At 45.8% G+C, this 26,554-nt stretch overlaps 1 protein-coding gene across 1 annotated transcript; it reads left to right on the forward strand.

Moving 5' to 3' along the window:
* Window positions 1–80: 80 nt before the first annotated feature.
* LOC115102511 (junctophilin-2-like) lies at window positions 81–26,301 on the forward strand. The gene is made up of 6 exons (XM_029622548.2): window positions 81–991; window positions 4,457–5,291; window positions 15,220–15,338; window positions 21,848–22,743; window positions 23,687–23,783; window positions 24,081–26,301. The coding sequence occupies exons 1-5, from the start codon at window positions 613–615 to the stop codon at window positions 23,765–23,767; spliced, it is 2,310 nt and encodes a 769-aa protein (XP_029478408.2). The 5' UTR covers window positions 81–612; the 3' UTR covers window positions 23,768–23,783; window positions 24,081–26,301.
* Window positions 26,302–26,554: the final 253 nt, after the last annotated feature.

Genomic DNA, 26,554 nt, shown 5'->3' on the forward strand with positions numbered 1-26,554 from the left:
CCTTGCAGCAGGGTAAGGATTGGGTTGTATTTTTGGAACAGTGTGTGTGGATCTGGTCGCCTTGTTAGGTCTGCTTAAACATTTTACAACCGCACCAAGTGTTTTGAGATAGCAGCGGCAGAGTGAGGGGAAGTAGGGATAGGGGAAAGGGGCTTTTCTATGGCCACCTTGGAAAGCCATGCAAGATCCCTGGCTCAACCAGCAAGATAATACATCAAAAGACAGTTCAACTAAATAAGGGCATATAAGTTTTATCTCTCAGGGGGAAACAACCGTAACAAATCTTACTCAGTCAGCACAGAGGCTGCATTAAATTCATGACTCTAAAAATCGACCGGGGATCAACAGAAGTCATCCATGAGGGAATAAGAAAATGCGCGCCTAAATCAAACATTTTTAGGGTCTAGTGCGAAGGCTACGTGAAAAATACCGAAAAGTACAAATCAATTCTAAGCACAGTACCAAGGATATCCTAAATTGTTTTTAATGACAGGAGAAGGTGGATGCAGTCTGAAGGAAGAGATTTTTATCTTGACCAAGATTTATTTGTTGTCATTGATTTGACTTTACCTTTGAATCACATTTTTGTATAGGAGTCACAGAAGGGGAGGTATGAGTGGAGGTCGTTTTGAATTTGATGATGGCGGAGCTTATTGTGGTGGTTGGGAAGGTGGCAAAGCCCATGGGCATGGGATCTGCACCGGACCTAAAGGACAGGGCGAGTTCTCCGGCTCCTGGAATTACGGGTTTGAAGTAGTTGGAGTGTACACCTGGCCAAGCGGAAATACCTATGAAGGCTTCTGGTCGCAAGGGAAGCGCCACGGTCTAGGAGTTGAGACTAAAGGACAGTGGGTTTACAAGGGAGAATGGACTCATGGCTTCAAGGGGAGATATGGCTTGCGTCTGAGTGTGGGTAGTGGAGCAAAATATGAAGGAACCTGGAATAACGGATTACAAGATGGATATGGCACAGAGACATATGCTGATGGAGGTATGTGATTGTTTTTGTGTTTGGAGGTGGGTTTGACACTTTACCAGCCATATCATGGCATTTAATTAAATCAAGTATACACTACCGGTGAAACGTTTTAGAACACCTACTCATTCCAGGGTTTTCTTTATTTTTACTATTTTCTACATTGTAGAATAATAGTGAATACATAAAAAAACTATGAAATAACACATGGAATCATGTAGTAACAAAAAAAGTGTTAAACAAATCAAAATATATTTTATATTTCAGATTCTTCAAATAGCCACCATTTGCCTTGATGACCGCTTTGCACACTCTTGGTATTCTCTCAACCAGCTTCATGAGGTAGTCACCTGGAATGCATTTCAATTAACAGGTGTGCCTTCTTAAAAGTTAATTTGTGGAATTTCTTTCCTTCTTAATGTGTTTGAGCCAATCAGTTGTGTCGTGACAAGGTAGGGGGAGTATACAGAAGATAGCCCTATTTGGTAAAAGAGCAAAAGTCCATATTATGGCAAGAACAGCTCAAATAAACAAGGAGAATGGACAGTCCATTGAGACTTTAAGACATGAAGGTCAGTCAATATGGAACATTTCAAGAACTGTGCAGTCGCAAAAACCATCAAGCGCTATGATGCAACTGGCTCTCATGAGGACCGCCATAGGAATGGAAGATCCAGAGTCACCTCTGCTGCAGAGGATAAGTTCATTATAGTTACCAGCCTTAGAAATTGCATCAAAAATCAATTCTTCAAAGAGTTCAAGTAACAGACACATCGCAACATCAACTGTTCCGAGGAGACTGTGTGAATCAGGCCTTCATGGTCAAATTGCTGCAAAGAAACCACATGTTTCTTGCTTGGGCCAAGAAACACGAGCAATGGACATTAGACCGGTGGAAATTTGTCCTTTGTTCTGGAGTCCAAATTTGAGCTGTTTAGTTCCAACCGTTGTGTCTTTGTGAGACACGGTGTGGGTGAACAGATGATCTCCGCATGTTTATTTCCCATCGTGAAGCATGGAGGAGGAGGTGTTATGGTGTGGGAGTGCTTTGCTGGTGACACTGTCTATGATTTGTTTAGAATTCCAGGCACACTTAACCAGCATGGCTGCCACAGCATTCTGCAGCGATACGCCATCCGATCTGGTTTGGGCTTAGTGGGACTATCATTTGTTTTTCAACAGGACAAAGACCCAACACGCCTCCAGGCGGTGTAAGGGCTATTTTACCAATAATTAGAGTGATGGAGTGGTGCATCAGATGTCTTGGCCTCTACAATCCACTGACCTCAACCAAATTGAGATGGTTTGGGATGAGTCGGACCGCAGAGTGAAGGAAATGCAGCCAAGAAGTGTTCAGCATATGTGGGAATTCCTTCTAGACTGTTGGAAAAGCATTCCAGGTGAAGCTGGTTGAGAGAATGCCAAGGCTGTTATCAAGGCAAAGGGTGGCTATTTGAAGAACATTTATTTTTATTTTTAAATAGTTTACTATGTGATTCCATATGTTTTATTTCAAAGTGTTGATGTCTTCACTCTCATTCTACAATGTAGAAAACAGTCCAAATTGAGAAAGACCCTTGAATGAGTAGGTGTTCTAAAACGTTTGACCGGTAGTGTATGTAAGGGAATCTGGAATTGATCATATGTAATAGCAATACAGTAATGTGTAAAAATATTGAATAGAACAAGAAGGCCCGCACACTGTTAAAGCTCCCAATTCACTGCTTCATTGACAACGCTTCCATCCAAAACAGATCTTCGTCAGGTCAAACACACTGAGTGTTCACATCCCCAAAATATACACATTTCACCTCACATGACCATTGCGGACATGACGCATGGTGGGTGCAAAACACATTTGTATATCTCTAATAATGAAATAACAATGAGATGAGTGCATGTCATGGTTCCAGAACATAACATATGTTTACAAAATGACCAAGTGGGTAACCTGGAAGGCAAGACAAATCAAAGTAAAGTAACATATTCAAGTAAGAAATGGTCTGATATCAAACCTTTGATTCAGACCTCTAGGAGACATGGTACGCAAATCAGTGAATCCAATACAATTATCTTCTCAATAATAGATTGTCAGTATCTCCTCCCCTAATAATATTGTACCATTGCTGCACATCCATTTGCCTCACTTGGCATTTATCTTACTTGACATTTAACATGTGAAGACGGGTAGAGGCAGTTGCACAGGATTGGTATTTATTCTCTGCGGTGCCGATATATTCAAGTGCAGCTGAAGATGTAGCATCAGGGATATGAGTGATTATCTACAGTACAGTAGGCTTTCCAGCACAATCCTAATGTCCCGTTTCAGTGTTTTATGAGAGAATGAGCGACTAAAGCTTGCGCCAGTGGACCAAGGAGAGGAACCCAAGTGTTGCTGCAGATGGTCCATTGGGATCTTGCCCATTGCTAAGGACCTCTTGCCAAAGTATAGTGGCAGTGGGAGGCACATTAGTGGTGTGTGTCAATACAAAGTGTGTCCTGTGATGTGGCATGCTAAACTAAACTATCTTAGCTGTTTTAGTTTCATTGTTGTCACACACACAAGAAGTCATGGGTGCTGATCGGTCGCCCCTGTCTATATAATCTTGATAAATCGGATCCTCGATCAGCACTCCTACTCTGAGATGCCCTAAAGAACTGGTGAGAGAGCGGAGGAACATTAACAGGAGAAACATCACTGATTCCTCTACAATGTTGACTGAATGAACCGTAGCTTAGGCAGAGGAGTTGGCAAAAGCACATGCAGTAGAGATCTAGGACTGGGCTATGTCTTCTCATACTGTAACTGTACACTTGAACCTGCTGAGAGAGCACACCAATAATATTGGTGGCGGTGCTGTCTGTTTAAAGCCCCTGGTCCCTTCAGTAGCTGACTCATCAGACTTGGGCCCATTTGATTGGTTGATTGGGAGATTCTGACACCATGTGTCAGGAAGTAATAATAGTCCAGCAGGCTGCTGTGTCCTCTTGGCCTCACGGTCCAACTATAGCTACAGCCAATGGCATCCAGACACAGATTTTGCATGACAGACTAGACCCATGATTAGTTTGGGTAACATATATAACTTGTACTGTAGTCTTTCACGCAAACTGTATGCCCACCTATCAAATCATATGTTACTGTGTCGATGTACTTCATAGTGTAGGACAAAGTAGAAAAAAATGTGTCAGTGTTCTCTATCATGTTATGGTTCCTGACCTGCATTGATTCCACATTGTCTAAGTTACCTCAACATTGCAATGATGCAATTTATTCTACTTTCCAAACAAAACTATTCATCTCACACTGTTGATTTACCTTGCAGTGGCATAAGGGTGATGATAATGATAAATAGCCAACCCACACATCTTCAACGAAATTGTGTGTGACGTGTGAGGCTAGTGAAGACGGTTTAGTCTATATCTTGTCTATTTCTGTAGATGTTAACATATCTATTAATGCCCTCTGTGTCTTTTCAGGCACATTTCAGGGCCAGTTTACTGGCGGTATGCGACACGGGTACGGAGTCCGTCAGAGCGTGCCCTACGGCATGGCGGCGGTGGTCCGCTCCCCTCTCCGCACCTCCCTCACCTCCCTCCGCAGCGAGCACAGCAACGGCACCTTGCTCCAGCAGGATGTCCCCGCCATCACCACCACCAACGTCGCCGGCCAGGAGACCCGGGTCACCACGCCCACCAAGCTGGGGCCCTCCCGGGGCGGCTTCGCCCTGACCCTCCAGGTGGACCCGGATGCCGTTAAACCCAAGAAGAAGGGCCTGTTCCGAAGGGGGTCTCTCCTGGGGAAACTGAAGAAGTCAGACTCCCGTACGTCCTTATCCAGTGTGAGGAGCAAGTTAAGCTTCCTGGGATCGAGGAGCGAATCTGCGTTAAGTTCTGCTGCCAGCGATGTGGCCAGCGATGCCAACTCCACCATCAGTCTGGGAGACGAGAGCCTGGCCGGGCCAGATGATTTCCCCCCCGTGGAGGCCGACATCGATGCCACCACCACAGAGGTCTACATGGGGGAGTGGAAGAATGACAAGCGCTCGGGCTATGGAATAAGCGAACGGTCCAGTGGTCTGAAGTATGAGGGTGAGTGGTTGGACAACCAGCGACACGGCTATGGATGCACTACCTTTGCGGAAGGGGGCAAGGAGGAGGGAAAGTATATGAACAATATGCTGGTGAAGGCCATGAAGAAGAGGGTGATCCAACTGAAGGGCACCAAGATCAGGCAGAAGGTGGAGCGCGGTGTGGAGGGAGCTCAGCGTGCCTCTGCCATCGCCAAACAGAAAGCGGAGATTGCTGCTTCCAGGTATAGACAATAAACATACTCTGAGTGTACTAAACATTAGGAAGACCTTCCTAATATTGAGTTGCACCCCCTTAGGCCCTCAGAACAGCCTCAGTTCATTGGGGAATCTTATCCAGAGCAAGTTACAGTAGTGATTGCAAACATTTTCATATTTGTCTCCTGTGGGAATCAAACCCACAACCCTGCATTGCAAGCGCCATGCTCTACCAACTGAGCTACATGGGATACACGTGTGAAAAACCCAGCAGCGTTGCAGTTCTTTGACACAAACCGGTGAACCTGTCACCGTACTCTGTTAAAAGGCATTCCAATATTTTGTCTTGCCCGTCCACCCTCTGAATGGCACACACACACAATCCATGTCTCAAGGCTTACACATTCTTCTTTAACCTGTCTCCTCCCCTTCATCTGCACTGATTGAAGTGGATTTAACAAGTGACATCAATAAGGGATCATAGCTTTCACCTGGATTCACCTGGTCTGTCTATGTCATGGAAAGAGTTGTTAGTGTTTTACAAACTCAGTGTATATTACGCATTTTGAATATAGAGACATCATTATTTAGATTTTCCCAAATGCACATATAGTGAACGCAGGATCAACATTTAGCATCAATATGACATATAGAAACATCATTCTATGTTAGGATACCCTGGTTCTATGTTAGGGTAGCCTGGTTCCTCTGTCCTCTCAGCACCAATATACAGTATGTGGCCAACAAACAGGCAAATGTGTTTTATATTTGAGTATACCATAAAAAAAGTACATCTATTTATGTCCTTGCACAATTCACATGATCCATATAGGGATTTTGGTCAAACTAAGGAGGACTAAGACAGATGTCCAAGACACTGCAAATATAGCTGAGACAGACAGCTCTCTCTCTCTATATATATATATATATATATATATATAGATGTGCGTGTGCGTGTGTGTAAAGCATATTTTGATTTGTTTAACACTTTTTTGGTTACTGATGATTCCATATGTGTTATTTCATAGTTTTGATGTCATCACTATTATTCTACCATGTAGAAAATAGTCCAAATTAAGAAAAACCCTTGAATAAGTAGGTGTGTCCAAACTTTTGACTGGTACTGTACTGGTACTTGCATCCATTTTTCCTTGCTACTCTCATGTGCTTCGAGGACAACCCTGGTACAGTAGAAGAAGGATGTTTATTGACGCCACTGTTCGTTGGCAGCATGGTGCCTCAAACAATGAAAATGAAAGCCATTCTCCTCCTGCAGTGTATGGGGATCCAGGTGAAGAGCAAAGTCAGTGATGTCAATCAGAAATTACTGTCAAGTTCAAAAGGGGAAGAGGCAATGCCATGGTTTCAGTTTACTGTGCAGCCCCTTGGTGTAATGGTGACATGGGCCTTTCTCTAAAAGGTTGTCTGTTGGATTCCCTGACAACCCTCTTACCTTTGCTGTTTGCGTCATGTGTGTGACTGGGTATTGTGTCAGCAAATTATTCAATTCAAGTTGTAAAATGGACAGTAAAAGTAGGGAGGAGAGGGGAGGAGGAAAGGATGAGAGGGGAGGAGAGAAGGAGAGGGGAGGAGAAGAGGAGGAGAGAGGAGGGTGTTAATGGGTGGAAGGAGAGAGGAAGGTGTTAATGAGGGGGGTGAGAGAAGGAGAGAGGAGGGTGTTAATGAGGGGAAGGAGAGATGAGGGTGTTAATGAGGGGGTGAGAGAAGGAGAGAGGATGGTGTTAATGAGGGGAAGGAAAGAGGAGGGTGTTAATGAGGGGGTGAGAGAAGGAGAGAGATGGTGTTAATGAGGGGAAGGAGAGAGGAGGGTGTTAATGGGGGGGGTGAGAGAAGGAGAGAGGATGGTGTTAATGAGGGGAAGGAGAGAGGAGGGTGTTAATGGGGGTGAGAGAAGGAGAGAGGAGGGTGTTAATGAGGGGAAGGAGAGAGGAGGGTGTTAATGGGGGTGAGAGAAGGAGAGAGGATGGTGTTAATGAGGGGAAGGAGAGAGGGGGTGAGAGAAGGAGAGAGGAGGGTGTTAATGAGGGGAAGGAGAGAGGGGGTGAGAGAAGGAGAGAGGAGGGTGTTAATGAGGGGAAGGAGAGAGGGGGTGAGAGAAGGAGAGAGGAGGGTGTTAATGAGGGGAAGGAGAGAGGAGGGTGTTAATGGGGGAAGGAGAGAGGGGGTGAGAGAAGGCGAGAGGATGGTGTTAATGAGGGGAAGGAGAAAGGGGGTGAGAGGAGAGAAGAGGGTGTTATGAGGGGAAGGCGAGAGGGGGTGTTAATGAGGGGGTGAGAGAAGGAGAGAGGGGGTGTTAATGGGGGTGAGAGAAGGAGAGAGGAGGGTGTTATGAGGGGAAGGCGAGAGGGGATGTTAATGAGAGGGATGAGAGAAGGAGAGAGGAGGGTGTTAGTTTCTATTAAAAACTGGGTGGTGTGAGTCCTGAATGCTAATTGTCTGAAAACTGTTGTATTCCATGGGTATGACAACAACAACAACAACAAAAAATGTTTTACTGTTTTAATTACGTTGGTTAACAGTTTATAACACCAATAAGGCACCTCGGGGGGGGGGGGGGGGGGGGGTTGTGTCATATGGCCAATATACCAGGGCTAATGGTTGTGCATAAGAACAGTGCTGAAACGTGGTATATTGGCCATATACCACACCCCCTCGTGCCTTAATTGCTGAATTCTATCGCCTTCCACTATGAGCCACCACTAATACATCTGAGAGGAACTAGCATACTTGACCGTAAGGGAACCTAGCTGCAGGGCACTTCAGTTTAGATTGATACACTTTTGAGAGAGGGTGTTGGTTGAGACTCTGCTGATAGCGAGGGAAACCCCTGAGGCATCAGCTTTGATATCTGACCGAGCATATCAGAATTAGATTTTGTTCTTTGTGTACTGTAGGCCTAGACCTTATTTGCACTCTTACTCACAAGCTCAGGCTACCGACACAGAGAAACAGTCACTGACGGTCAAGATGACACAGGTTTCCTCCGTGCCTCACCATAGAAGGCAGCAGTGTTTATGTCTACTGGAAGCCACAACAGCACCTGAAATAAGCCCAGTGTTTACAACAGTAAGGTTGCGTCCCAAATGGCACCCTATAGCCTTTATAGTGCAGGGCCCATTGGGTAGTGCACAATATAGGGAATAGGGTGCCATTTGGGACGCATCCCGAGGCTCTGGCTGATGAATTACAGATCTTGTCCTGGCTCCTAGGCAGATGGAAATCGAAATATTCCACCACTGATACCAGCGGCATTGCAAGAGTTATGGGCCAAACATTTGTTGTATTGTTTTACAGTTTTGCTGGATCCTCTTCTTCAGACAGGCCTAGCCATGAAGACTCCATACATAGACATGTGAAACAGCCAGCAGCCTTTTGAGGACTCACTGTGGAAACAGACGGTTAGTGGATGAAGGACACCACGGTGGTCTTAACCTGCCTGGTCCCTGGAGGTTTTCATCAATGAAAGAGGCCAAACCTGATTTGCCCCATACATTCTGCACATTGTCCCGTACCTCTAACCGGTGACCTCCAGTAAAGCAAAACTGATACAAAATCATTGTTCTAGTTCCTACTATTTCACTATTATTCATACATTGAAAATAGTGAAGTGGGTCTCCCGGGTGGCGCAGTGGTCTAGGGCACTGAATCGCTGTGCCACCAGAGACTCTGGGTTCAAGCCCAGGCTTTGTCGCAGCCGGCCGCGACCGGGAGATCCATGGGATGACGCACAATTGGCCTAGCGTCATCCGGGTTAGGGAGGGTTTGGCCGGTAGGGATATCCTTGTCTCATCGCGCACTAGCGACTCCTGCGGCGATGCTCCTGTGCACGCTAACCAGGTCGCCAGGTGCACAGTGTTTTCTCCGACACATTGGTGCGGCTGGCTTCCGGGTTGGATGCGCGCTGTGTTAAGAAGCAGTGCGGCTTGGTTGAGTTGTGTTTCAGAGGATGCATGGCTTTCGACCTTCTTCTCTCCCGAGCCCGTACAGAAGTTTGTAGCGATGAGACAATATAGTAACTACTAAACAATTGGATACCATGAAATTGGGGAGAAAAGGGGGTAAAATTAAAAATTTTAAAAGTGTCTGAGCTTGTCACTTGGACTCAAGAAATGGAGACGAACGGGAACTAACTAATCATTCATACATACTACACAGAGGAGTACACATTGAAGCCCTCTGTTCTGTTGTTGTGGAGGGGTGAAGGACAGGGCAGGGGATCTAGCCAGGATGGTATCCCTTAGCCAGACGTGGACCATGTCCCTGGCAGCAGTGACTCTCTGCGCGCTGCCCAGCCATCAGCCATGGTGCCAGGGCCAACAAGCAGCCATTGTGATTAAGTCAGTGGTTTATAAATACAACCTGTCCATTGAGACACCCAGCCGCCCTTAGGTTAATGCTCCCTCTCCCTCCCTGCCCTGACATTCAGTCAGTATTTTGAGGTGGGTGTGTTTTTGGTCTGGTGTGAGGCTGAGTCTCTTCAGAGTATATGAAGGCAGCAGAGACCACGGCAGTCTGGGACTGTCTGGGTGTAAATGGTGCACAGAGAGAGAGCGAGAGAGAGAGAGAGAGAGAGAGAGAGGCCTAGTATCAGTAGTCAGTAAGAAATGGAGGCCTAGACTGACTGGGTGACTAAATAAGGGCAGGCACACACTGTTGCTGAATCACAATCACAGGGGAATGCAGGCAACAGTTGATTGCTGTTGCTATACCGTCTTCCAGCAACTTTCCTGCCCAGTCTAAATAGTCTACACTCTGCCTGAGAAGGCAGACCAGTAACATCACATCACAGTATACACTGGAAGTAGCACTGCTGTAAAACAACTAATCAATGAAGCGTGATGGAAGTAAAACAACCAAGTCTTGCTTACTTGAATGATTGCAGGCTTGTTTTCTAAGATCCAAAAATGGAATATGTTTCTGGTGTTAGTGTCCTCAACTAAGCCTGAAGACAACTTTGTGTGTCTGTTGGAACCGTTTGTTAGCTAATCCCCATGCAGTGACAAAGCTCTGAAACGGGTTTTAGCACTTTCTCGCTGGTAGCTAGCGGACAAGGAACCAGACCTGGGTTCAAATAGTATTTGAAATAATTGCAAATACTGTAGCTGGGCTTGATTGATCTTGCCTGGCGCAACGAAAAGAATAGAATAGTCACAAAACGACAAAAAAACTTGCCTATCTTGCATTCCAGGAAGGCTAAAGCAAACAGTTAACGTAAAACGACTTCAAATAGTGTTTAAACCTAGGTCTGCAAGCAACACATAATTGACACCACAGCAGTCAGTCAGCCTTCCTTGCGTCAGCAGGGGTGTCAAATGGTTTCATGGATATAAATATGACCGAGCTCATAACTAAGTGGGGATAAGAGGTTGGCGTATACATGTACCGCACCTTGCATTAGCCGGGTGTCTAGACTTACATACAGTAGTGCTGATATGTACATTTTCTTTCAATGCAGCCAATCATATGATTTGTAAATATGAGTGTTGCGGATAACACCGTCTATTCTTAGCTTTGTACTGTATGTACTCTTGCAAGACCTATTTATTGCCCGTGTGTAGTTCGAAAGGATGACAATATGACGAAGATAACTGTGGTGAGACACACTTGTACCTGACTACGCGCGTACGGATTTTGACATTGTCACATTGTTTCAAATCAGAAGAGGTCAAATGGAGGTTTAATGTTGGTGTCCTATCACCCAGAAGAACAAGCAAATCATGTATCTCCTGACTGCTCTGTCAAGTAGCACATTTATACTGCTGGTACTATGAAACCCTCCCCCTGCTATAAGTTCAGGACCCCACTCATCTGCAGAGCACCAGTGACAGGCCACGATGACACCGGGTCTCCTGTGACTGTCGTGTGAAGCACGAAGAAAAGTAGACTGACCTCAATATAATTTCTGGCAACAGTGAAGGCTAATGAAGTGGGGGTTTTTAAAGCAGAAAATGACGTTAGCCATTCTTTTTCAAGTGAGTGTCAAGCTGGCTTTATGTTCACGTTTCAATGTCGGTTGGGGTCGAAGGCAAGTTTGTGACGACTGACTGAGTGTCTTGCATTCGCTGGCTTCTTGCCCTTAGAATATGGGGGTGTCTATTGGGGGAGTCTAAACGCACATATGGTATTTAGGCCGCAGCTTCATATCAGAGTTTGTTGAACAAGTCTGTTTGAAGTGATTGCTATTGATTACTGCGTCGCATTGCAAGAAAGGCATTTCACTGTACATGTGCATGTGACATTAAAACTTGAAACTTGAAACCTATCAGTAGAGGGCCACCAACTAAATTGTAGTAAAACTGCCTTGGTTCTGGAGTACTGAGCATTGATATTAGCCTGGCCATAGATCTCTTTGTGCTGGTCTCAGATCTGTTTGTGCCATATTACCTGATGGTAAAACTGATTGTTGCCTGGTTCTAGATCTGTTTGTGTTGTATAGCCAACTCCTATGGCACAATATTGACCACAGGAGTTGGCATAGGTGTTGGCAATACAGCACAAACAGATCAAGGACCAGGCAACAATCAGTTTCACCATCTGGTAATACAGCACAAACAGATCTGAGACCAGTCTACACTAATGGTTTACTTAGCGCGCCATCTGAGAGGACTCTGAGGAATGTGAGGAGTACTGCAGGTAGTCAGAAAGCACCATCTGTTGTAACACTCCTCCCACGGAATGGCACTGCCTGGCAACCCAACAGAACGGCACTACCATTTTAGGAACCTCTGAACACTACACACAAGATCATGTTGTTATGTGTTACAAGTAGCCTGTCATATCTGTGAAATGTTAACATTTTAGGATGTATGTTTGTCTCACTACTTACTTGCACAATGTGAAATTGATGTTTCTAGTCAGTCTAGACCAAACCTTGAGCCTCAGCCTAGACCACATTTTCATCAGAATGTCTCGTAGTATATTGTGCAGTTTTGAAAGTACGTTTTATACAACTTCTTACCCAAGTTAGAAGTTCATAGGCTTGTAAATGGCAGATGGGCTTGTCAGCTATTCAATAGCACAGACTCTACAGCCCTCAATAGCACAGACTCTCCAGCCCTCAATAGCACAGACTCTCCAGCCCTCAATAGCACAGACTCTCCAGCCCTCCATAGCATAGACTCTCCAGCCCTCAATAGCACAGACTCTCCAGCCCTCTCCAGCCCTCAATAGCACAGACTCTACAGCCCTCAATAGCACAGACTCTCCAGCCCTCAATAGCACAGACTCTCCAGCCCTCAATAGCACAGACTCTCCAGCCCTCAATAGCACAGACTCTCCAGCCCTCAATAGCACAGACTCTCCAGCCCTCAATAGCACAGACTCTACAGCCCTCAATATCACAGACTCTACAGCCCTCAATAGTACAGACTCTTCAGCCCTCAATAGAACAGACTCTCCAGCCCTCAATAGCACAGACTCTACAGCCAGACTCAATCATCACAGACTCTACAGCCCTCCAATAGTCACAGACTCTCCAGCAGCCCTCAATAGTACAGACTCTCCAGCCCTCAGCCCTCCATAGAACAGACTCTCAGCCCTCCAGCCCTCAAGCCCTCCATAGCACAGACTCTCCAGCCCTCTACAGCCCTAATAGCATAGACTCTTCATCCATAGAACAGACTCTCCAGCCCTCACTCTCCAGCCTATAGCACAGACAATAGCACAGACTCTCTAGCCCTCCATAGTACAGACTCTTCAGCCCTCCATAGAACAGACTCTCCAGCCCTCAAATAGCACAGACTCTCCAGCCCTTAATAGCACAGACTCTACAGCCCTCAATAGCACAGACTCTCTAGCCCTTAATAGCATAGACTATAGCACAGACTCTCCAGCCCTCAATAGCACAGACTCTCTAGCCCTCCATAGCACAGACTCTCCAGCCCTCCATAGCATAGACTCTCCAGCCCTCAATAGCACAGACTCTCTAGCCCTCCATAGCACAGACTCTCCAGCCCTCCATAGCACAGACTCTCCAGCCCTCCATAGCACAGACTCTCTAGCCCTCCATAGCACAGACTCTCCAGCCCTCCATAGCACAGACTCTCCAGCCCTCCATAGCACAGACTCTCCAGCCCTATGTCTGCTCTTTTATCAAGATAACCAACCTGTCTGAGATTGGGCTGAGACTACTGTATAAGAACATTGTTGACTTAAGAGCAGACCGGTGTTGATATACTATATCAAGACAGGGAGTCCCAGCCACCTCAGCCTAATTGTTCCATTGGGGAAGTGCTGCCTACCCCTCAAAGTCTTTAAGTGGATGGATCTATTTTGAGCCCAGCAGTGTAACATTACAGTATGTCAAGTATTTACATAGTAATGATAATCAGTCAGTCTCAGCCCCAGCCTGAGCTTGAGCCTGGGGTTGATATCAGTATCATTGAATCCTGAATGCCATCACTTTGTACTTGGTTTTATAATAAACCCTGGGAGGTAAATCAGAGAAAAATAGAAGAGAAAATGTTGGGCAAGAGGAGGCGTCTGTAGAGTATGTTTAGGCACAGTATACATCTTTAAGTGCTGTCAAACTCCAACTTATGATTTAATGCAATATTATTTAGCCTTAATGTCAAACAGACACATTGTGCAGACACAATATACTGTATGTTCTAAAAGTTTCACAAACTTCTGTACGTATTTTATCAAGGATGATTAAAGTAGTACGCAGTAAATAGGTCAATTTTTGTATATTTTTTTAATCAAAAGTAACTGTATACTAAATCTGCATGTATTACATTTGCCTTCTCTACAGTATGTATAAATACACAGACTAATCCTGAATGAATCTGTGAATATAACATACACAGTACAGGGGAACACCCTGCAAACACCCTGGCACTAACTCATTGTCCGGGTCGAGGTGTTTAAAGAGTCATTTATTTCTGTTCCAGCCCAACGAGAGAGTAGGACACCCTCTCCAGCTAATAATAATAGTGAACCACATGACCAACTCAACTCCACACATCAGCCCTATAGCTTTTTAAATGAATGAATATTGTAAACAAGTAGCATTTTGTAGTATTTCTGTCCATTTCAGTCTGGTTTTGGATTAGTACAGTTAGCGTTGGTTTTTACAGCACAACCCCTTAGTTGGTTTGTGCTTTTGGTTCGTACCAGTATTCATCTCTTGGACTATAGGGCTAACTGGGTATATATCGTGATATGGGAATCTTAAGTGTTGGCGATGTTCTCATTGCTTTTTATAGTCCAGACAGAGTGCCAAAGTATCTTTCCAAAATTACATTTACATTTTACATTTAAGTCATTTAGCAGACGCTCTTATCCAGAGCGACTTACAAATTGGTGCGTTCACCTTAAGACATCCAGTGGAACAGCCACTTTACAATAGTGCATCTAAATCTTTTAAGGGGGGTGAGAAGGATTACTTTATCCTATCCTAGGTATTCCTGAAAGAGGTGGGGTTTCAGGTGTCTCCGGAAGGTGGTGATTGACTCCGCTGTCCTGGCGTCGTGAGGGAGTTTGTTCCACCATTGGGGGGCCAGAGCAGCGAACAGTTTTGACTGGGCTGCGCGGGAACTGTACTTCCTCAGTGGTAGGGAGGCGAGCAGGCAAAATAAATAAAAAAAGAAAATAAAGAGGAAGGGAATGGATCGGGCTTGCAATGGCAACCGCAGTCCCCTAAACCCTAGCGAAAGTACAGCAGGATTTCCCAATCATTTTCACAGGCAAATGTTGTCATGATCAAAGATCAGAATCGGATTAACGATGTTTCAACTCTTCGCCTTAGATCTGTACATTTGAATATTTGATCACGATGACATCAGAAGTAGCTACAGATTTAGCATGCTTTTGTAAAGTTGAACAGTTGAGGCCCTTTGCTCCACTATGAACTAAAATAAGTCAATCCAGTAAGTAACTGTAAGGTTGGGTGAGTTGATGTTGAGTAAAGAAGCTTTGTTTGTTTCCCTGCAGGACGACCCATGCTAAGGCCAAGTCAGATTCTGCCGATCAGGCCTCTCAGGCTTCCAACCAAGAGTCCAGCCTCGCCAGGTTGGTGGCCAGGGAACTGTCCCCTTCCTTCTATCAGCCAGGTATGTGGACTGGACTTCTCAGCTGCGGGATTGATATTGACAAGAGAAAAACATATACAAGAGCCTTGATTTCCAAGCTTTCTTACATTCGTTCCAAGTGCTGTATGAGACTTGGAAATATAGTAATAATTGACTTTCAAGAACAGTATTGAAAAGCAAATGTTACAAAGTGAATTTAACGGAATGACAAGATTTTAAAGCTGTTCTGTTCAAAGCATCTAGCATGTTGTTGCTTAAAATGATAGATAGATCTGTCTTGCTACTGTTGCAGCTAGTCTTTGCTTGGCTTGGGCAGGCACTCCACAAGGGTAGTCACCTTTGACTATCTAAAAAAAGGACCATCTTACTTGGGTAGAGCAATCATATCAGTTTCCTTACAGGTCTGTCAGGGCCCAAACAGTCAGGCCCCAAAGCCTTGTCGAGTGTGCATTTCTTTCTCCCTTCAGTCACTCACTACCCACCCAGGACCAACTGAGTGCTTAGCAGATCCAAATAGATACTGATAGGACCTCCCGCAGCGGTGTAAGGCACTGCATCACAGTGCTAGAGGCGTCACTACAGACCCAGGTTCGATCCGGTCGTGATCGGGAGTCCCATAGGGCGGCACCCAATTGGACCAGCGTCGTCCGGGTTAGGGGAGGGTTTGGCCGGGGGGGGGCTTTACTTGGCTAGCGAATCCTTGAGGCGGGACGGGCTCCTGCAGGCTGACCTCGGTCATCAGTTGGACGGTGTTTCCTCCGACATTGGTGCGGCTGGCTTCCGGGTTAAGCAGGTGGGTGTTAAGAAGCGCGGTTAGGCGGGTCATGTTTTGGAGGACGCATAACTCAACCTTCGCCTCCCGAGCCCGTTGGGGAGTTGCAGCGATGAGACAAGATTGAAATTGGGGAGAACTTAAAATACCAAAAATAAATTCATAAGAAATAGACACGGATAAAAAGTTGCCACTGACTGTCAAGTGCCTGCATGAAATATCTGTGTCTAATGGTACAAATGGGGCAAGGTCACAGTGTCACTCAACCACACTGAAGCTGACAGGGAGAAACAGTGCTATTCTGAAGACAGACGCTGGGAGACGGGAAGCAAGTACAGGGAGTGAACATTTAATGAATAACGGACATGAAACAAAACGCAGACAGCATTTGGACAGTGGGCACAAAACGACCTTAATGCAGACACGGGGAAGAAAATGAGGAAGTGACAGATACAGGGGAGGCAATAAAGTAATATAGCGAATCCTTGAGGCGGGACGGGCTCCTGCAGGCTGACCTCGGTCATCAGTTGGACGGTGTTTCCTCCGACATTGGTGCGGTCGCATCCGCACTCAGTCCGCAGGTAGTATTACATTTCATTACATTTCATTATAGTACAACGGTTTGATTTGTCTAATCTTAGCAATTTCTTCTTAGCTAGCTACATAGCCGTCTTTGTATCATAGATAATTGCGTAATTATCGTATTTCGTCGTCCTAACGCAGTCTACACTGCTATCTGCCCTGCAGCTAGCCAGCTAGCTAACGTCCACCGTCTACCGATTAGCAGCACAACTATTACACTCAACTGAACAACTTGATTAGTGTAGTGTTAGCTAGCTACATAGTTGTCTTTGCTGTCTTCGTATCCAAGATAATTGTGTAGTTTAGAGTGTGTAGTTTTAGAGTGATTATCTTAATTTACCGAGGTTAGCTAGCCAGCTATTTGTCGTCCTTAACGTAGGAGACACTGCTAGCTAGCCAACAGCTAGCCAACGTCTACCGAACAGAACTTCCGCACTCAACAATCCGGTCGCATTTCGCCGCTCCACAGGTAGTATCACATTTTTCATTTCATTTCATTACAGTACAACGGCTTGATTTGTTTGATCGTAGCTAGCTACATAGCTAGCTACATAGCCGTCTTTGTATCAAAGATAATTGTGTAGTCTAGAGCGATTTCCTAGGTTAGCTAGCCAGCTATTGTCGTTCTTTTAACGCAACGTAACGTAATCAACACTGCTAGCTAGCCAGCTAGCCCCGAATAGCAGCACAGTAGAAACTATTACACTCAACGGAACGACTTGATTAGTGTAGTGTCAACAACGCAGCCACTGCCAGCTAGCCTACATAGTCAACAACGCAGCCTCTGCCAGCTAGCCTACTTCAGCAGTACTGTATCATTTTAATCATTTTAGTCAATAAGATTCTTGCTACGTAAGCTTAACTTTCTGAACACTCGAGACGTGTAGTCCACTTGTCATTCCAATCTCCTTTGCATTAGCGTAGCCTCTTGTGTAGCCTGTCAACTATGTGTCTGTCTATCCCTGTTCTCTCCTCTCTGCACAGACCATACAAACGCTCCACACCGCGTGGCCGCGGCCACCCTAATCTGGTGGTCCCAGCGTCTCCGGTAGCTAGCGTCTCCGGTAGCCTCTGGAACTGCCGATCTGCGGCCAACAAGGCAGAGTTCATCTCAGCCTATGCCCCCCTCCAGTCCCTCGACTTCTTGGCACTGACGGAAACATGGATCACCACAGACAACACTGCTACTCCTACTGCTCTCTCTTCGTCTGCCCACGTGTTCTCGCACACCCCGAGAGCTTCTGGTCAGCGGGGTGTTGGCACCGGGATCCTCATCTCTCCCAAGTGGTCATTCTCTCTTTCTCCCCTTACCCATCTGTCTATCGCCTCCTTTGAATTCCATGCTGTCACAGTTACCAGCCCTTTCAAGCTTAACATCCTTATCATTTATCGCCCTCCAGGTTCCCTCGGAGAGTTCATCAATGAGCTTGATGCCTTGATAAGCTCCTTTCCTGAGGACGGCTCACCTCTCACAGTTCTGGGCGACTTTAACCTCCCCACGTCTACCTTTGACTCATTCCTCTCTGCCTCCTTCTTTCCACTCCTCTCCTCTTTTGACCTCACCCTCTCACCTTCCCCCTACTCACAAGGCAGGAAATACGCTCGACCTCATCTTTACTAGATGCTGTTCTTCCACTAACCTCATTGCAACTCCCCTCCAAGTCTCCGACCACTACCTTGTATCCTTTTCCCTCTCGCTCTCATCCAACACTTCCCACACTGCCCCTACTCGGATGGTATCGCGCCGTCCCAACCTTCGCTCTCTCTCCCCCGCTACTCTCTCCTCTTCCATCCTATCATCTCTTCCCTCTGCTCAAACCTTCTCCAACCTATCTCCTGATTCTGCCTCCTCAACCCTCCTCTCCTCCCTTTCTGCATCCTTTGACTCTCTATGTCCCCTATCCTCCAGGCCGGCTCGGTCCTCCCCTCCCGCTCCGTGGCTCGACGACTCATTGCGAGCTCACAGAACAGGGCTCCGGGCAGCCGAGCGGAAATGGAGGAAAACTCGCCTCCCTGCGGACCTGGCATCCTTTCACTCCCTCCTCTCTACATTTTCCTCTTCTCTCTCTGCTGCTAAAGCCACTTTCTACCACTCTAAATTCCAAGCATCTGCCTCTAACCCTAGGAAGCTCTTTGCCACCTTCTCCTCCCTCCTGAATCCTCCTCCCCCTCCCCCTCCCTCTCTGCAGATGACTTCGTCAACCATTTTGAAAAGAAGGTCGACGACATCCGATCCTCGTTTGCTAAGTCAAACGACACCGCTGGTTCTGCTCACACTGCCCTACCCTGTGCTCTGACCTCTTTCTCCCCTCTCTCTCAGATGAAATCTCGCGTCTTGTGACGACCGGCCGCCCAACAACCTGCCCGCTTGACCCTATCCCTCCTCTCTTCTCCAGACCATTTCCGGAGACCTTCTCCCTTACCTCACCTCGCTCATCAACTCATCCCTGACCGCTGGCTACGTCCCTTCCGTCTTCAAGAGAGCGAGAGTTGCACCCCTTCTGAAAAAACCTACACTCGATCCCTCCGATGTCAACAACTACAGACCAGTATCCCTTCTTTCTTTTCTCTCCAAAACTCTTCAACGTGCCGTCCTTGGCCAGCTCTCCCGCTATCTCTCTCAGAATTACCTTCTTGATCCATATCAGTCAGGTTTCAAGACTAGTCATTCAACTGAGACTGCTCTTCTCTGTATCACGGAGCGCTCCGCACTGCTAAAGCTAACTCTCTCTCCTCTGCTCTCATCCTTCTAGACCTATCGGCTGCCTTCGATACTGTGAACCATCAGATCCTCCTCTCCACCCTCTCCGAGTTGGGCATCTCCGGCGCGGCCCACGCTTGGATTGCGTCCTACCTGACAGGTCGCTCCTACCAGGTGGCGTGGCGAGAATCCGTCTCCACACCACGTGCTCTCACCACTGGTGTCCCCCAGGGCTCTGTTCTAGGCCCTCTCCTATTCTCGCTATACACCAAGTCACTTGGCTCTGTCATAACCTCACATGGTCTCTCCTATCATTGCTATGCAGACGACACACAATTAATCTTCTCCTTTCTCCCTTCTGATGACCAGGTGGCGAATCGCATCTCTGCATGTCTGGCAGACATATCAGTGTGGATGACGGATCACCACCTCAAGCTGAACCTCGGCAAGACGGAGCTGCTCTTCCTCCCGGGAAGGACTGCCCGTTCCATGATCTCGCCATCACGGTTGACAACTCCATTGTGTCCTCCTCCCAGAGCGCTAAGAACCTTGGCGTGATCCTGGACAACACCCTGTCGTTCTCAACTAACATCAAGGCGGTGGCCCGTTCCTGTAGGTTCATGCTCTACAACATCCGCAGAGTACGACCCTGCCTCACACAGGAAGCGGCGCAGGTCCTAATCCAGGCACTTGTCATCTCCCGTCTGGATTACTGCAACTCGCTGTTGGCTGGGCTCCCTGCCTGTGCCATTAAACCCCTACAACTCATCCAGAACGCCGCTGCCCGTCTGGTGTTCAACCTTCCCAAGTTCTCTCACGTCACCCCGCTCCTCCGCTCTCTCCACTGGCTTCCAGTTGAAGCTCGCATCCGCTACAAGACCATGGTGCTTGCCTACGGAGCTGTGAGGGGAACGGCACCTCAGTACCTCCAGGCTCTGATCAGGCCCTACACCCAAACAAGGGCACTGCGTTCATCCACCTCTGGCCTGCTCGCCTCCCTACCACTGAGGAAGTACAGTTCCCGCTCAGCCCAGTCAAAACTGTTCGCTGCTCTGGCCCCCCAATGGTGGAACAAACTCCCTCACGACGCCAGGACAGCGGAGTCAATCACCACCTTCCGGAGACACCTGAAACCCCACCTCTTTAAGGAATACCTAGGATAGGATAAAGTAATCCCCCCCCCCCCTTAAAAGATTTAGATGCACTACTGTTCCACTGGATGTCATAAGGTGAATGCACCAATTTGTAAGTCGCTCTGGATAAGAGCGTCTGCTAAATGACTTAAATGTAAATGTAAATGTAGTCCAGGTCAGTCCCATGAAGCACTGATGCGCGTAACAATGGTGACAGGTGTGCATAATGATGTGCCAGAGAGGGGAAGTGGGAGCAGGCGTGACAGCTAATAGACTATAGTATTTCCCGAATTCTTCATTTAAGAATTTTCCTTGATCTTCTTGATTGAAAAATTGGGGCTAAAATTGAGGGCTAATGCTAAACACCAGTATGTGATTGATAGTAGATTGTCTCACTCCCTCTACTAGTCTTTTTTGTCTTTGTTTGTGCTTGCTTGTACTCTATGTCAGATAAGTAAGTGGTTACGTCAGAGCCTGTTAATAGAAGGCTCTGAGTCAAGTCAGTGGTCATGTCCGAATAAACATACTAGCGTACTACATACTTAAACCGCATACTCATTTCGAAGCTTAAACTAGTTGTAGAAGTCACTCTTTTTTCCGACTCAAGTGTTTGACAACAGCTGATAATCAGATAAATTGACGCGCTGTACCAAAACGAACGAATGGCTGGAGTCAACGCAATCACACATTAGATGAAGCGTTTGGAGTACTATTTTCACAATTACAAATACTCTAAAACTTTTTTTGCATAGTATTTAGTACGCTAGTATGGGTATTCGGACATGGACAGTATTTCAAATCCTACCCTGCAAAATGATCTTATAGGTTGTACATCAAAAACCAGCTAGCAGTTCTTATTTCTTTAGGCCTATATTACAGACTCAACTTGTTTGGTTTGGCATATTGCAATTCAGCTGTTAGTTTAAAGGCCCACTCTGTGATATTTACAGCCTAAAGTAGCATGTTTTTAGACCTATGAAATATCAACCCTATGTGATCTTATAAGGGAAACGCAGTTGCTGCGTTTTCTCAGGCCAACTGTAGTCACCCCATTGTGACTGTCACAGGACTGTGTTACAAGAAGGCAGAGTGGCTCCAAATACAAATCTAGACCGTGGTGATACTCCTCAAATCCATCCACGACTGTCTGCACTTCCTAGCTAATAACCTCCAAAATATCCTGCACTAACCATTTTTTATTAGCTACCATGTAAAACAACACATTTCACTGCACCTAACCGGTGTACGTGACTATAAAACATCAATAAATAAATTAGTCTGATCTTAATCTTGTTGTTATTGGAATCTCATCAAACATATATTTCTCCATGTTGTTCCACAGGCCCAGAGTACATGAAGAAGAGAGCGCTACAGGAGATCTCAGATGGCAATGAGAACACAGGCCCTATAATGCATGAACCACTGTTAGCAGGGCAGCCACCGACACCCGCTGAAAGCCCAATGCTGCACGACAGGCCTGACTCCTCTCCAGCCCGCACGCCCTCCCCCAGCCCTGCTGTGACCCCTCCAGCATCCAGGCACTCCAAGCAGGGCAACGTCAGCAAAGAGGACCCCCATCTCCTCGGCCCCGCTGGCTGGAACGGGGACAAAGGCAATGGAAGTCGGGGGAGCAGCCGTCCCAATAGCAGAACCAACAGCCGGCCCACCACTCCCGCCGCTGCTCCCCCTGAAGAGCGCCTCGCTACTGCCCCCATCCCTAGCAGCCGCGCCTCCAGTCGCTTGAGCAACAAGGTAGAGCAGGGCTCGGACCTGGAGATCAAACCCCTGGAGAAGACGGCATCTGAGGCTAAAGTGTCCGAAGCTGCTCCCTCGATAAGTACCAGTGTCGCCTACTCAGAAGAAGAAAAAGAAGCCCCACCCCTTCCTCCCGCCTCCAAAGTGTCTTCCAAAGCTGCCGTCACCCCCGAGCCTAAATCGTTAGAGCCCAAACAAAGAACAGAGTCGGTCAATGAACGACCCGTGTCCACCATATCTGAGAGCGAACCAGAGTCCAGTGCCCAGTCTGTCAATAAAGTGTCACCCAAGCCTTCGCCATCACTCAGGCAATTGACGAAACAGGAGGCCAGTCCAGCTTCAAAACCTGCCACACCTGCACCTACACCAGTGCCTAAAGCTGCCAAGCCAGCCCCGAAGGTTGAACCCAAAGCAGAGGCCAAGCTGATGAAGAACATGGTGAAGAGCCCAAGTGAAGTTACAGAAGTAGTAGAATTTGAGCAGGTAAGGCAATTCAAACACTCAATATCTCATGTATTGAAACGTTTTGAGAACACATTCAGTCAAATGAAGACTGTCCTTACATGTTATGTAGTACACTCTCCCATGACCTGGGTTCGAAAAGCAGACTCAAGTGCAAATATGTAACCTGATGTTACTCTGGAGACTGTTATCTACAGTTGATGCTGGTCCTTTAAACCACACTAATCAGACCCCCTTTCTGATTAACCTCCCCTCCGCTTTTCCTCTGATGTAATAATAATTATCCCTCTAGTTATGTTTGTACCGATTCTCAAACTACATTTCCTTTCTGACAACCACAATCAAGGCAATTTTCACATTTCTTGTTGGGAGCTTACCAACAGCTACCATCGTTAGCTACACATGTCCAATTTTGTAATCCAGACGACCCATTCCGATCTATAAAAGTATGTAAATGAACGTTGCATTTCAGGTGTCTGTTACATAAGTGTTTATCGAGGCAACAGTTGTTTGTTCTGAATGATTATGGAAACTGTAGATGGCGTGCAGACTAGTGGTTCGTCTGGGACGTGAGACCTCGGCGCTCTGCCCTATATGGCATGTACTCTAGGGAGGTTTTTCCATGGCCCAGGCCCCCTGTGTTGAAAGGAGCATACAGCATATGGGAACCTACCAGACCGCCTACCAGACCGCCTACCATGCAGCAGCAGCTTCTCTCCCAGTCACCATATTTCACAAGTGTTGTTACTAGAGTCATTACAGCATTGCTACACAGGAATGGATGCAACTTAAATGTAAAAAGGATAATAGCGATTTCATTTTTCATTCATCCCATTTATATTGCTGTTGTTTCATAGATCTTAAACAGGTCTGTCTTGAGGAAGACATTTTTATCTCAATATGACAAACCTGTGTAAAGGTTCAATAAAACATGAAATGGATCTACTGTACCTCTCTCTTCCAGAGTCCGAACACCATCATGATAACCATGGTGATTCTTCTCAACATTGGCCTGGCCATTCTCTTCGTACACATCTTGTCATGAAACACTGTCGACCCAGGTAACTAACACAGCTCTCTGACTGTCCTGCCAGTTACAGATATACACTGAAAGGTACCTGTTTCTTTTGTTTCAAGCAGTCAAAACACAATGGCACTGAACTTCTGACCCTTGCAACCTGTAAGGAAATGTCTGTTTGATCTGGTCACGTGACTAAGTTTTGCTTGATTACAACAACAATTACCGTTTGCATGTATTGACTCGGAGGTACTTCCAGGTGGTGACGATTATGATGATGATGATGAGACATTAACTTGTCTTCATATTTGTTTTGTGTGCTTGACCTTTTTCCCCACAGGTCACCACCTTGCAGTGGTGTTGAGGTCATTTTTAAGCAAGGACCATACAGAACAAGAAAACTGCCAAGAAGCACAAGCCTTATATGAAAGAAGCATATGACAGCTCCTCCACACACAGCCTCTTGTTGATGTGACTGCGTTGAGGTTCTTTAAGGCTAATCTGCTTTCCAGAGGCTTGGAATCAGAGGAGGCTGGTGGGGGGAGCTATAGGAGGACGGGCTCATTCGTGTCTGTAATGGAGTTAATGGAACGGTGTCAAACACATCAACCATATGGAAACCACATGTTTGATTCTGTTCCATTTATTCGATTCAAGCCATTACAATGAGCCTATCCTCCTATAACTCCCCCCGCCAGCCTCCTCTGCTTGGACCGTCTGGAGCCGGATTAAAGAACACCATATGAATCCGGATTGAAGGACATCAATGCATATGAATCCATACGGCTCAGGATTGAAGGACATCAGGAAGAGGGTCTGGAAGAGAAGAGGGTCTGAATGGACACTGTGTTTGTAAAGAAGAGTTGTTGAGTGAGTTTCGGTGAGTTTCGGTGTCTACCCTGGAGATGTTGTTGAATGTTATTCACTGGTGAAGTCTTTGGTAAATGATATTTCACTGTAACTGAGTCAACTAAAGCACTGTGTGTTATGTTTTCACAAAGGGCTAAACCCTTCATATTGGAAAACACTGTCTCCTCAGATCACCGGCAGATTAGAGTGGTTGTGGTGTGGACAGGTTAGAGTGTCAGGAAAGGATTAGTTAGCTTTGTAATTAGATATTTATTTAGCTGATATCTTGTCTATAGGAATGTAATCTATGGGAAAATCTCAAATGAACTGAATATTCTCTCATTTCTGCCTATTTTTGCCAATTATAATTAGTGGTTTGGGGCTAATATCAGTGTTCCTATTTATTGACAGAAATCTATATTATGCTCCTATTAGTTTATCTGCCTTCTTCCTTTTTTTTCCCTATTCTCAACTTTCTTCAGTAGTCATCAATAAAGACATGTTACAGTCTCTTTGACGTCACAGGGCTCTAAGACATGAAATGCTGGTTCTTTATTCGGCAACGCCTGAGAATCCGTGATGTTCTTGGCAATGCAACCCACCACAGCAATGCAATGTAATGGACAGTTGATTTTGCACATAACATATTCTTTCTCCAAGGCAATTTTGAGTGAGTCACACTGGAATGGTACTTATAAAACAATATCTGTATTATTTAGTAAGAGGCTTTCAAATGACACAGAATCGAGGAGGAATTCTAGGTCTTTAACCAGTGTATGTGGTATTGGATTTCTGGAGTAATGTGTATCTATGTTGTTTTCTGGTTGTCTGATCAAAAGAAACGTAAAGCAGCCTATTGAATGGTTTGATTTTATTAAAAACATGACATGAAAATAATGATACATTTGGGTGGGCGGTGGGGAGTCAATTTTGTCAAAAACCATTAGGGAACATTAAGTGTAGATTTCGAGAGGGTATTTATTTGAACAAATGGGCTTGCATTGTTAGGACGTAATTGTGAGCAGTTGTTTGGGAATTCAGTTGGTCTGTCTGCTTCAGAATAGGTCACACCATTTAAGATGCATTGCACTCAGAACAAACCGTTTGCGCTTCATAATCAATCAAGATGATTTTTCTCCCAACGTTTGTATGCACGTGGGCACTGTTGTGGGTGTGTTTTTGTACCTTTTTGAAGTACACATCTCCAATGTGGTGTATTTAAAAGAAACACTCCAGGTCTTACTTTACTGGAGAGCACTACAGTATGAGATTCTGCACTGTATAAATCCTTATTTATAACTTTATTTCCCCTATGTCCCCGAACAGTTGTCTTCCCCTCAAAGACGATTGATAAGTAAGTGGGAAAAGATATTCAAGATAAGGTACTCTTGTACATTATGTAAAAGAGGCCTCAGATCTACTTCCTTGCTACTCCCTATGGACAATGCACTTGTATTGTTTCCCTCATGCTCATAGCGACATGAGACTCTTCAACAGTCTCCTTACTCTCGACATTGTTTCATAAAACATCGACACTTTCTGTAACATACTTTCATTGCAATAGAACACTCACGAGACCCTCAATCAGAAGTGACTGGGCTAATCCAGGAGCTGATTATTTAAGACATAATCCTGGATGGATCCCATTGTATTCATAAATATTGCTTGTCCTCTTCTAAAATTGTGAAATGAAAATAAAAGATATCTTCCAATGTTGTGGTGTATGTCATTTTCTTCACGGGGAAGATACTTGCACAATAAACACATGCAAACCAGGCTGCAAGGAGTACAAAGGCCTTGTAAATGAGTAGACCAGGCTTTTTGGGCACATGTAAATACCTGACCCATGCACATTGACTCATAATATTCTATATACTGTTGTTTTTGCATTCTTTCTGATCTCATGGCATCATACCAACGTCAAACCCCTTGCTCGTATATCAATTTTCCATAGATACAGCACAT

Source organism: Oncorhynchus nerka, linkage group LG20 (assembly GCF_034236695.1).
Source record: "Oncorhynchus nerka isolate Pitt River linkage group LG20, Oner_Uvic_2.0, whole genome shotgun sequence".
NCBI lineage: Eukaryota > Metazoa > Chordata > Actinopteri > Salmoniformes > Salmonidae > Oncorhynchus > Oncorhynchus nerka.

What these genes read in the sequence shown, in the direction of transcription:
- LOC115102511 (XM_029622548.2), top strand. Translation starts at nt 613, where the DNA reads ATGAGTGGAGGTCGTTTTGAATTTGATGATGGCGGAGCTTATTGTGGT. An exon ending in GCGGAGATTGCTGCTTCCAG is followed by an intron (nt 5,292 to 15,219) that starts GTATAGACAATA and finishes GTTTCCCTGCAG; the next exon opens with GACGACCCATGCTAAGGCCA. An exon ending in AAGTAGTAGAATTTGAGCAG is followed by an intron (nt 22,744 to 23,686) that starts GTAAGGCAATTC and finishes TCTCTCTTCCAG; the next exon opens with AGTCCGAACACCATCATGAT.